The sequence below is a fragment of the Pelophylax lessonae genome, assembly GCF_965119305.1.
Source record: "Pelophylax lessonae genome assembly, chromosome: 2".
Classification (NCBI taxonomy): domain Eukaryota; kingdom Metazoa; phylum Chordata; class Amphibia; order Anura; family Ranidae; genus Pelophylax; species Pelophylax lessonae.
In genome coordinates, this window is record NC_138769.1 from 35,573,223 (window position 1) to 35,586,210 (window position 12,988).

Sequence of the window (12,988 nt, forward strand, 5' to 3'; positions counted from 1 at the left end):
TTAGAATGTGATGTGACAAATTAATGATAGTAGGTTCTGTGGAAAGTGAATAAGGAGTGTCTATAGGGGTTGGGATGGAGTGGGGGGAAGTGAGGAAAGCTGGCGTGCTTGTTGGTGAAGGATGTCTAAAAAAGAAGCATCTTGTAAATTAATAGTGCTGGAGATGGTGGATGGGGGTTGGATTGGTAAAGAGGTGTTAACTGATAAGTTTGAGGGATGTTGTGATGGTTGTGGGTTAGTGTCCAATTTTCTATTTCTTTTTTGCATATATTAATAAAATCATCATTAAGTATTTTCTTTATATTTACATCATTTATCTTGAGTGACCTTAAAAGTCCCACCCCATAGGGGATTTTTCCAAAACATACTTTGATTATATGGTATCTGAACAGTCCGGTTGTCCAAAACGCACCTTTTGCTGTTTTTTGTGATGTAGTATTCGTGGGAAGATTAATTGCTTAGAAAGTGGACGGTCCCCCACTTGTAGAGGACTCGCCGGTTTCCGGGTTAAATAAAGCAACCTTTTAATTCCGAGTGAAGAGTACCCGACCTTTAAAGATCCCGCTGATAGGAGGTTGGAGGCTCTCGCCCGCCATATGTTTATTGTGGCTTGTTCAGCACTTAGGCCGCTATTTACTATTGCCCCAGTGTCGCAAACTCTGCCCGAGTGGGCTAAACTTTTACGCCGGGACCTGGAGGGGGAACCGCTTCCCCCTGCCTTGAGAAGCTGGTGAATCAATTGGTCCAGGGGCTACAGTTTTGTGTATGCTGCCTCCTTTGGCTGCGGCTCCCTTGATTTCCAGACACTGTCTAAACAGTAATCCTTCTGCGTATTATCTGGCTGAAATGCTGGTCTGCGGATCAGACTTCTAAGACGGCCTTAGCTGATCTACCATTTGTGGGGGATCGCCTGTTTAGAGCTTCCTTGAATGACATTAAGGGCATCAGGGGGGGGTACTCTTCTTCTGCAGGCTTCCAAGGGCAAGGAGCCCCATCGTAGACTGGGACCATTCTTGGCTCCTAAAGAGGCCTTTTCGTCCCTCAGGGTCTCAAGACCGGGATCTAAGTCCTTCAGAGCCTCCACTGAAGGTTCCAGGAGGACCTGGGCTGGCAAGTCATGAGCGGGCTCTTCCAGACCTGCGAACAATTCTTCCCCTGCATGAAAAGGCGCCCTTACCCTTGCTGGTTTCCGGATTCGTGGACCTCCCTAAGGACAAGTGGATCCACGAGTCATTCGGTCCGGCTACAAGATCGAGTTTCGCTTTTACCCTCTGGAAAGGTTCTTGTCCCCCAGATCGCTTATGGGGTTTCTTTGGGGCGGTGCAAGACTTGGTTCTTCAAGGGGTGATTGTTCTGGTTCTGACTTTGGAACGTTTTCAGGTGTTTTACTCAAATCTGTTTACAGTTCCCAGGAAGGAAGGCAAGGTACGTCCAATTCTGGACCTCAAGGCGCTAAACTGCTTTTTGCGCGTACAGAAGTTCCGAATGGAGTCCATTCACAGGGTAGTGGCGTCCCTACATCAGGGGGATTTTCTCGCTTCTATCGACATCGACGTCTACCTTCACATTCCAATATGTGCCAGTCACCAGCACTTCTTCTGCTTTGCCGTGGGCAAGGAGAATTCTCAGTTTGTGGTGTTACCCTTTTGGTCTCGCCTCCGTTCCTCGGGTCTTAACAAAAGTGTTGGCCCCGGTGCTAGCTTTGTTGCATCAGCGAGGGATTGCGGTACTGGGGTACCTAGACATTCTGCAAGCGGAGCCTCTGACTGTTCTGATGGACAACTTTGAGATTACTCTGCAAACTCTGATGGAGCTAGGTTGGATTCTGAACCTTCAGAAGGTCTGCTCTGGCTCCGTCCACAAAACTGGACTGTCTGACTCTGGACTCTGCCTCAGCTGGAGTTTTTCTTCCTCTGGAAAAATTCCAGACATTGCAGGCAATTCAGCTTCTGTTGTCCAGCAGACAGTCATCCCTCCGGGCTTGCATGCGACTGCTAAACCTGATGGTGTCTACCTTCGAGACATGAGACCTCTGGAAAAAGATTCTGGTGAAATGGGACTAGAATCCACGGTCTCTAGAGGTGGCTTAGTTCCCTGGCACTTTGACAAGGAAAATCCTTTCTCCCCTTGTACTGTGAACTCTGGAGGAGTTCGGGTGGATTCTGAACCTTCAGAAGTTGTCCCTGGTCCCTTCCATGAGACTGGACTATCTGGGCTTGTCCTCCGCCAGGGGGTTTCTTCCTCCTAGAAAAAAAAAAACCCCTCAAACTCCAGACTGCGATTCAGCTGTTGCTGTCCAGCAAATGGTCGTCTCTGTGGACTTGTATGCGAGTTCTGGGACTGATGGTGTCGTCCCTTGAGGCAGTCCCCTTCGCTCAATTCCACACAAGAATCCTCCAGAAGGAAATCCTTCTCAAATGGAACAAGAATCCGAATTCCCTGGACAATCTGATCCGGCTGAGCCAGGTGAGCAGGGAATCCCTGATCTGGTGGCTTCGGTCCCCGATGCTCAATCAAGGAAAATACTACTTCCCTGTATATTGGACAATTGTCACCACAGATGCAAGTCTGTCTGGGTGGGAAGGGGTTCTCGGCAGATTCTGTCTGCTCAAGAAGTCTGGTCCCTGGAGAAATCCAGGTTACTGATCAATGTTCTGGAGCTGAGAGCAATCCGGCTTTGCCTAGTCCACTGGACCGAATGCCTGCAGGGTTGTCCAGTGCCGTGGCTGGTCAATCACCAAGGGGGCACAAAAAGTGTCCTTGCGGCCCTGGAAGTGGCAAGAATCCTTCGTTGGGCGGAACGCTTTGTTCCAGCTCTCTCCGCTGTTCACATTCCAGGAGTGGAAAATTGGCAGGTGGATTACCTCAGTCGTCAGGCCTTGGATGCGGGGGAATGGTCCCTCCATCCAGAGGTATTCCAGCAGTTGTGCCTTTGTTGGGGCACTCCAGTTGTAGCTCTGTTGGCATCTCGGATCAACAGAAAAGTGCAGAGGTTTGTGGCTCGCTCCTGGGGCCCTCTGGCAGACGCTCTGGTGGCCCCGTGGGGACAGTATCAGCTGATGTATGCCTTTCCTCCTCAAGTTGCTGCCAAGAATTCTTCTCAGGATCGAGGCGGAAGGCATTCCGGTCATTCTTGTGGCTCCGGACTGGCCTCGCTGAGCTTGGTACGCCGACCTGGTCAGGCTAGTCGCAGACGCTCCTTGGAGACTTCCCCTCAGGGAGGATTTACTGTCTCAAGTGTCAATCTTCCATCCTGCTTTAGTCGCTGGTTTTGAGGGCTTGGCTGTTTGAAAGCCAGGTGCTGAAGGACAGGGGATTGTCTGCTTAAAGCGAGAAAAGCGACTTCTAGGAAGATGGATCATCGTACGTGGAAGTCGTATATTGCGTGGTGTGAATCTCTTGGGGCTCCCCCCTTGCTTTTACTCGGGAGTTGATCAAAAGTTGGCCTTGAGTACCATCAAGGGTCAGGTCTCGGCCTTGGCAATTTTTTTTCCAAAGGCCATTAGCTACCCATTCCCTGGTGTGTAACTTCATCTAGGGGGTGCGACACTTGGTACCTCCGGTGCGCCCTCCGTTGCCACCTGGGGACCTTAATTTGGTGCGGTCGGTTCCACAGAAACTTTTTTGAAAGTATTCGTGAAATTCCTCTGCTTACCTTATCCCAGAAGGTCGCCTTTTTGGTGGCTTTTACTTTGCGCTCAGGGTGTCGGAACTGGCGGCGTTGTCCTGTCCTCCCTATCAGGTGGTTCACAGGGATAAAGTTGTACTTCGTCCGGATTCGTCCTTCTTTCCGCAGGCGGCTTCCAGTTTTCACTTGAATGAGGACATCGTGTTACCCTCTGTATCCCTAAGCCAAAACATCCTAAGGAATTTGCACTGCATACTCTGGATGTAGTTCGGGCAGTCAGGGTGTACTTGGAGACTTGAGTCTTTTCGGAAGCCTGGTTTGCTCTTTGTACTCACTGATGGTCCAAAGAAAGGGCTGCCTAAGTCTGCTGCGGCTATTTCCAATTTCCAGATGGATCAGACACAGTGGTGCAGGCTTATTCAATTAAGGGTCCGGTTCCTCCTTTCCCTGTTAAGGCGCATTCTACTCCGGGTGTTTGGTGCTTCCTGGGCTTTTCCCCATCAGGCATCTGTGCTTCAGGTTTGCAAGGCGGCTACCTGGTCGTCTGTTCACACCTTCACAAAATGTTATAAGTTGGATGTGCTGGCATCTGTAGATGCCTCTTTTGGCCACAAGTTTTGCAGGCTGCCGTTTAGGGGGTTCTTAGTCTCCCTTGAGGGTGTTTTTAATGTGTTTTTTTTTTTTTTTTTTTTTTTTTTTTTTTTTTTCGGTGGATTTCATCTGTTCCGATGAGTCCCATGTTGCCTGGTTGGTTATGTTTAGCCTTGGGGACTTATTTTTTCTGCTTTTTCCCACCCCTCGTTTTATGGCACTGCTTTGGGACGTCCCTACTGATATTGATCAGAGACTGCGTCCATCAATGAATGATAGAGAACTGGATTTTTGACTTGCCGTAAAATCCTTTTCTCGTTTTTGACGGACGTAGTACCCACCCCTCTATTTTGAGTTGGGTTGGTATCATTTCTGACACTGATTTGATACAAAACTTACATCCTATGCAGGAAGAGAGGGTATACCCCCTGGGACTGCCCATAGGCGTAGCCTGAACTTTTTTTTCTGCCTAGTCCTACTCCTTTAAGGGGCAGCATAACGCTACTGATATGGATCAGAGACTGCTTCCGTCAATGAACTTAAGAGAAAAGGACTTTACGGTAATTCAAAAATCCAGTTTTCCCTTAAATGAAATTATCGGTTAAAAACTGCATTTTGTATTTATTCAGGTTATCTTTGTGTAATATTACCATTTAATGATCTGAATTATTTAAGTGTGAATACTATGCAAAAAAATGAAATCAGGAAGGGGGCAAATTAGTTTCTCACAGCACTGTAAATTGTACCTTCCCTCTGCATTCTCTTGTACAAGTTAGCATGTTTTGTCAACTCTATCAGTACCAGAAAGCAATATGCAATACTTATCCATGGTTTTTAATGACAATTTCAACTTAATTTCCAGATTTGGAGAGAAAAGTGATTTACATCATAAATATTTTCAGCCATGGAGACATGCCCGCTATATGTGAACAGAGGTTTGTTCCCTGTGAAATTGGCTGCGTGCGCTACTCACTGCAAGAAGGAATTATGGATTCTTTCCATGATTTTATAGACCCAGGTAAAAAAACTGCATTCTTCCATTATTTTTTTACATTTTTTTTGTGTAAGGCCCCTTTCACTCTTGTGCGACTCTGCAGTCTTAAGTCGTACTCCATGATTTCCAGTGAGTACCATTCATATCTGTGCGACTTCAAAACCGTAGCACAAAAACTTGCTGAGAGTAAGTGGAGAGCAGAGAGATGAGCTCATTCATCTGCTGCTTCTCTTTTCACTGTCCAGTCTCAGGCTTGGGAAAGAACAAGACCTGTAAGTGTTAACTGCCAGCAGAGAAAAATCACGTCTCCTGCCTTGACAGCCACGGCTGTGCCTTGCAAAGCTCATAACTGGATGGACAGAAATACAGATAATTTTTTACAGATAATCGATTGTGATATATATATATATATATATATATATATATATATATATATATATATATATATATATATATATATATATATATATATATATATATATATATATATATATAATATTTTTTTATTTTTTTTAACTGTTTGCCTGCAGTTCATCTTTACTTGGCTGAGAGTTCGGTTAGTGATGTCCTGTATAATCATGCGCTGGAATGTCTCATTAACAGGATTGAACCTCCTTTTTTTTTCTTTTCTCCAGGAGAGCTGCCCTTTGGTTTCCGTTACCACTGTCAGGCTGGAAGTAAGATGTTTTTTGTTTTTTCTGTGTTCGATCCTCAGGCCATTGAATTAACGGATACTGTGGAGTTTGTTTTAGCTGACTTGTGATCTTTTGCTCCTCCAGGTGCCACTACACATCAGATTCCGGTGTCTGGATTTGAGCTTGCAAACAGTAACCATCACAACCTGTACCGCTCGCTCTGTGACTTTGTTTGTCCAATGCCTTCTCTAAAAGTACAAATTTATTGCAGGGTATGTTTGTTATTGTTCCTCCCTTTCTTTTGTAGACCATCAATATTTTTCATCGCTTCTGTCAGATTTCCCCAAGCTTCCAACATAGCCATGACAAGCCGAAGATTGGGTGTGTGGCACATTACAGTTGTGAAAGCCATGAGTAAATATTTTATGTAATCCAACAGTGTTAATTTCATCAACGAAAATAACACTATTTTAGTCGCCTAAAATAAAAATGGCGTTTTAGTCAAGACTATGACTAAAAATCTAAAATTTGTTGGATTTTTACTCCGGGAGTTTATAATGAGTTTTACAATTCTAGAGAAATTATTATAATATACTGCGCCAACCTCAACACAGTTAAATGATACACAAGCAGCCGACACAAAATCTTTGAACTTTGAATATCGTATCAAATAAAGCAGTAGGAATAGGTGTAGCGCTAGATGTATATAGAGTTGCAACTAATGTCCATGTTCAACAAGGAAAGACTATATTCAAGCAGAGAGTGCCCAGTTATTTATGTTCACTTCAGAGGATGAAGGGACCAGCACCAAAACGAGCAAAGCCTCTTACCAGACCCAATTGAACCCCATCACAAGGATCAATACATGCACGAAATCCCATAGACAGATGACCTATGCATGAGATCCTCCACAGCTGACCTGCGACCGCTTCTCTGTATACTGGATGATGGTAGCCTCGAATACATGCACAAAAAGACACTCCTCATAGTGCAGTATGTTTTTGGATTTGCATTTAATCTTAAGTAGGCAACTTGCATAGGTAAGATAGCAGGCGTTTTTAAACCGTGACAGTAAATGGCAATAGGTTGGATAACCAACAAGGTGGCCGCCGCTGGTGCACACGTCACGCGTTGTTTGCTCCTACTTACGCGTTTCGTCTTCAGCTGACGTCATCGGTTGCAATTCTAGAGAAAAGCTTAAATTATGCATTACAATTTACCTAAACCCATTAGATTTTAGTCAACTAAAACTTGCTGGTGATTTTAGTAGACTAAAATACGACAAACTTCAAATGGCATTTTAGTCCAGACTAGCTAAAACTAAATCAAAATTTGACGTAAAAATTAACACACGATTCCGGTTGCGCACACACTGGATAGTGCATTATACCAAAATTCTGTATATTCTCCATGATAGTTTCCCCCAAAGCCAATTTGGTTAAACGATTTTTTTTTTTTTTTTTCTTGTGCTCCCTTACAAAGCCCGAATGAATGAGCTACTATATTCACTGGGAATTATCCATACAGGTTACCTGTGACGGTTGGAGACCCACAAAAAGCTTTCACTGGCCTTATTTAACCACTTGAGGACCAGGCCTATTCTGACACTTTTTGTTTACATATAAAAATCTGTATTTCTCTTTTGTTAATTGACGGACACAGCTCCTGAAATTCATAACCATTGGGTTATTCTGCCCCCTACAGGAGTAGGACACAAGGCAGAAAGTCTGGCTATGCCCATGAGCAGTCCCAAGGGGTATACGCCCTCTCTCTGCTATAGGCACTCAGCTTTTTTTCTGCCTTGTCAGGAGTAAGGACCTAGATCCCTACTGGGATCTTTGGTCCTAGCAAATTTATTAATTTTTTTTTCTGTAGATAAATTTTTCTGTGAGATCTACAATCAACTGCCAGACTGGGCGACGGGCTTGATAATCCAGAACCAGTGGTCACCCCAGTCTAGCCAGCGAGCGTGCACAGACCTCAGCTCCGCGTTAGGTGGGCCGCAACATAGCCCCGGTTGACGGGCTGGCCTGCGAGTTAAACATCTCGCGCGGTCGCATACAACCGGGTCTCAGCCCGAGTCGCAGCATTCATCCTGACCTACAGCCCCCCCCCCCCCATTTCAATGGAGGGGGGTTCTGCCTGGAGCAGTGCCTGCTTGGTTCCTGGTATGGTGAGTAGCTGTCCCCCCCTCTCTCCCTGAAGGGTTTTGGGGTGGACGTGGGCCCCTCCTTGGGACAGTCGGGCCCCTGGGTTCCCCTCCTTGGGACAGTCGGGCCCCTGGGTTCCCGTCCGGCCCGTCCAGCCACACCCCCTTCCAGTGTCCCCCATCCTACCTCCCCTCACATATGCTGGGGCTGTTTGGGTGGTCTGGTCCACCTCCCTGATCGAATGTGGGGGAGGAGGGGTTGTACCTGGTGCAGGCTCCACGGAGGCCATGTTTGTGTAGTCCGGCACCCATTTTGCTGTGGTTTTTCATTGAAAATGGCAGAGCCATTTGGGAGCCCCTCATCCCCTGGTGTTGACTCATGGATCCGTTCATTTTCCCGATCGCTGCAAGTGTTGTGCAGATTATCCTAGTGGCTGCAGGTGCCGGTTTGTGCTGGGTGGTAAGTTTGGTTTTGGTGGGGTCCTCTCCCTATCTGCTGAGGATCACTTGGTGCTTGTGCCTGGCAACCAGGTGCTGCTGCCAGCCCGCTGGAGGTTGTCCCTTTTTTTTTTTTTTACACTTTTTGTACGGTCCCCCTGGTGACTGATGAGTCATTGGAGCACATCTTCCCACCCGATCCCCTCTCTGAGGCTGCAGGGCCCCGACCATCCATCAATGCACTGACGGCAGTCCTGCAGTCCTTAGTGTCCCGGCTGGAGGTGGCTTTAGGGCGACGGGCTGGCAAAAAGTGCCTCTGGCTTCCCCTGCCTCATCGGTCTCATCAGATCCTGAATCTGATTTGGCCGCTGCGGACATGGGTCACCCTGCTGGGTCTGCAACCTCGCTCCTGAAATCCTCTGATAGGCAGGATGATTCCTCCACGTCTGCAACCGTGCATGAAAAGGACTGACTGTATCTGCATGAGACACTGAAGATGGAGGACCCAGCTGCAACAGAGGCGCAGGTTCCCTTTGGCACTCACAAGCCAGCCAGAGCGGCAAAGGGGTTTCCTTTGCCTGCTTATTTTGACAGAATTCCCTGTGGGGTCCCTAAACACTATACTAGGCGTTACCCCTATGAGGAGTCCCTTCTTAAGTGGACTGTTCCACCGGTGGTGGACCCTCCAGTTTGCAGATTAAAAAAGGCAACCATGATTCCGGTTGAAGTCCCCAGCCTTTAAGGATCCAGCTGACCGGTAGGTGGAGGCTGTGGCTTGCAATAAGTACACTCTGGCTGGTTCTGCAATGAGGCTAGTATTCCCATTGCCCTGGTGTCGCAAGCTCTGACCAAGTGGGCTAAGCTCTTACACCGTGACCTAGAGGGAGAACCGCTCCCCCCTGCCTTTGCCGCGCTGGCAGACCAGCTGGTCCAGGGGCTTCAGTTTATCTGTGATGCCTCTTTGGATGCGGCTTCCCTAGTGGCTCAGATCTGTTTTGGCAGTGGTCCTTTGGCTCAAGTGCTAGTCTGCGTACCAGACTTTAAAAAAGGTTTTGACTGATCCTTTTCAAGGAGATCGCCTGTTTGGAGCTATAGCTATTCTGGATTCTCAAAGGGGGGGGGGGGGGGGAGTACTTTTCTTCCGCAGGCTACTAAGGGTGAGGAACCTCATCGTAGACTTAGTCCTTCCTTCCCGGCTCATAAGTTTCCCTATGGTTCATTGACAGACGCAGCTCCATATTCTTCTTGACCATTGGGTTATGCTGCCCCCTACAGGAGTAGAACACTAGAAAGGAAAAAGCTATAGCGCGCCTATGGGGCCGCCCCAGCAGGCATACACCCATACACTGCTGCTATAGGCCTCAGTTTGTTTCTGCCTAGTTCAGGAGTAGGACCTAGTTCCCTGCTGGGACTTCGGTCTAAGCTGTTGTTTGTTTTATTTTTTTGGGAACCTTTTTTTTTTTTTTTTTTAAGTTTTGTTCCTGAGAGAACTACAAGCAACAGCTGGCTGGGTTTTGGACTGGATATGCTAGATCCTTAAGGTCCCCCCGCCCTGCCAGCGAGCGTGCGCAGGGTATATAGTCCAGCACTAGGCCTCGCCACAATAGACCCCCAATGGACGGGGGCTGGCCCGTGAATGAAAAACCTTGCTGGGATGCATACGACCTGGGTCGCAGCGTACCCCCTGGCCGTCAGCACCCCCACCCTGGGTCGAGAGGTAGTCTGTGCAGAGTGGTGCCCGCCTAAAGCCGTTGGTATGGTGAGTGTGTCGTTTCAACCCCCCCAATTTCTGTGGCGGTCTCGGGGGTGGACGTGGGCCCCTCCCTGGGAGTGTTGAACCCTCGATTATCCCTCCGTTCCCCTGGCCGCTCAGTGATACCAAGCCTCTTACCGGATCTGACAGACCCCCATTACAGAGATCAGATAATGGGGGTCTGTCAGATCCGGTAAGAGGCTTGGACACATGGCTTCTGGATTCACAACTTACTACTTTTACTCTGTTCCTGGGATTCCCCATTCATTCATGTGTGTGGACTTCTTATGAACTTTTACTCCCCAATTGTGGATTTTAATATCAAAATTATGCTATTCATGTTATTTTAAGCTTAGTTATATCCACATTTCAGGATTGGTGCAAGTTGCTTTTTTCTGTTCATATAGGGTTTGTTTATTTAGCGCAGTATTATATCTTTATTATCGCCGGTGATACCAGGCTCCCCCCCCCCCCCCCCCAAAGCAGATTCCTACCCCAGGGCAGATGTATTGCGCCGTGGGGGTCGCCATTTTGCTGTAGTTTAGTGGTTCGTTTTAATTCTGCAAACAACAAATTTTCCCATTAAAATGCATCATGAGTGGCCATGTTTTGGTAGTTCCAACGCCCCCCCCCATAGGAATGCATGGGGCGGCCATTTTTCTGGAGTCCGCATTTGCTGGACAACGGGGAGAAGCTCATGTGACTCTAGCACATGATCCAGGTATTTCCTGTCCCTGTGTCATATCGGTTTTTTTTTTTTCTCTCTGCACAGAACGTTCCTACATCCCTCCAGATCATTTTGGTGGTATGTTACTGGGGTCCCTGTAGGTATTTCTCAATCACCCTGCTGCAGGCTGTGCTAGGCTGGGACTTGTGGTGCAGATCACTTTTTTTTTTTTTTTTTTTGCAGTTTCTCTTAAAGTGACACTGCCTTTTTTCTAAGTAAATTGAGTCCCAGGACCAAATTTCACCCACAGACCCCCCCCCCCCTCAATAAGGTTGCGGGACCCTCCGGGTTGCTGCCTCTGTCTGCATTTACAGCAGTTTTGGAAAACCTGGTGTCAAAAGTAGATTTAGTTTTAAAAAAATGCCACTAGTAGAAGGAGCACTATGCCTTAATCTGCCTCTCTACTATCCTCAGATTGAGGTAGATATGGCCGCCGTGGATGCATGCCACTCTGGTGGTTCGGTGTCTTCACATTCTGATGGCGAGGAAGGTGTTTCTTCGTCAGCAGCCGCGCAGAAAAGCACGCTGGTGGGGGGCACTTAGTGTCAGTGCGGGAAACGTTAAAAATGGCGGATGATTCTACAGCGTCAGGGACGCAGGTGTTTTTTTTTTTTGGCCCCCGCAAATCCCAGAAGTCGGGCAAGGTTTTTCTCTCTGGAACTTTTTGACAATAACAGTGGGGGTGCATCAAACGTTAGTGGTGCCTAAGCGCTTTAAAAGGCGCTACCCCTTTGCGGACGCCTTATCCGCTAGATTGACCATACCACCAAAAGTGAATTATGCGGTTGCCAGACTAAGCAAGTCTACGGTAGTTGCGGTGGGGGAGTCCTTGTTATTTACAGACCCCGTGGATAGTCTGAGTCTCTGTCCCGCCTTATGCATGTGATCGCCAGGCTCAATACTGAAACCGGTTTTTGGGATTACTCTGTCAGACCATAGCGGAATGGGCAAAGTTACAGAAAGGTGACTTAGAAACGGAGCAGCTCCCGTCAGGACTGACAGAGCTAACAGATCAAATGATCCAAGCCCTTCTGTATATGTGATGTGGCTCCACTGGTGGCCAGAGTGTCTGCGGTGGGGGTTGTGATTAGATGCATGGTGTGGCTAAAAAGCTGGTTTACGGACCTGGCTTCCAAAAAAGGCTCTTTCTGACCTTCCCTTCACGGGGGACAAACTGTTTGGTTCCTCCTTGGATGAGCTGATCAAAGGCCTTACATTCCACCAAGAGCAAGGCACCGTGTAATAGACGGGGGCCTTCATTTGCTCCTCATAGGCAGACCTTTGGTGCCTCCAGGGTGCAGGAGAAAGGAGCTAAGCCATTCATGTCTTCTGGGGGTTCCAAGAAGACATGGTCGGGGAAGCCGAGAACAGGCCAATCCGGATCTGCATGAAGGGACGCCTTCGCCAGTTTCTGGGGGGTGGGTGGGACGTCTTCACTTCTTTCTGGAACCTTGGACTTCCTTGATTCAGGACAAATGGGTTCATGAACTGATATGATCGGGTTACAAGATCAAATTCATAGTTGCATGGTAGGTGAGGTTGAATAAAGACAATAGTCCATCCAGTTCAACCTGAGTGGGTGTGTGTGGCTGTAATCATCTCACATAGCCCTTAATGTCCTGATCCTTTAAATGTAAGTCTAAGAGTCTTTTGAAAGCCACCATACTACCCGCAGAAACCACCTCTTGTGGTAGAGAATTCCACAATCTTGTAGCCCTAACAGTAAAGAACCCCCCTGGTTGCCTGAGGTTAAAACGCTTCTCCTCTAATCGCATGGTATGCCCTCTTGTCCTCATGCAATCCCTTCGAATGAACAGCTTTTTTTCTAAGCTGAGATCCCCATTGAACAATTTATAAATTGCTATCATGTCCCCCCTCAGGCGTCTCTTCTCCAGGGAGAATAAATTGAGCGATTGCAGCTGCTCTTCATAGTTAAGGTCCTCCAATCCCCTAATCAGTTTAGTTGCCCTTCTCTGCGCTCTCTTTAGCTCCAACACATCCCTCCTGAGGACTGGCGTCCATAACTGGACAGAATACTCCAGATGCGGTCGGACCAGAGTTTTATAAAGTGGA

The 12,988-nt window shown here is 47.5% G+C and overlaps 1 protein-coding gene across 1 annotated transcript in view; it reads left to right on the forward strand.

Moving 5' to 3' along the window:
• Positions 1-12,988, forward strand: part of MAEL (maelstrom spermatogenic transposon silencer) — a gene marked incomplete at its 5' end in the record, with an annotated part of 112,281 nt that overhangs the window by 52,112 nt on the left and 47,181 nt on the right. The window contains 3 exons of the mRNA XM_082248410.1: positions 5,082-5,237; positions 5,849-5,890; positions 5,993-6,120. Of these exons, the coding sequence (XP_082104536.1) occupies positions 5,082-5,237; positions 5,849-5,890; positions 5,993-6,120 (326 nt within the window). The remainder of the gene's footprint in view (positions 1-5,081; positions 5,238-5,848; positions 5,891-5,992; positions 6,121-12,988) is intronic.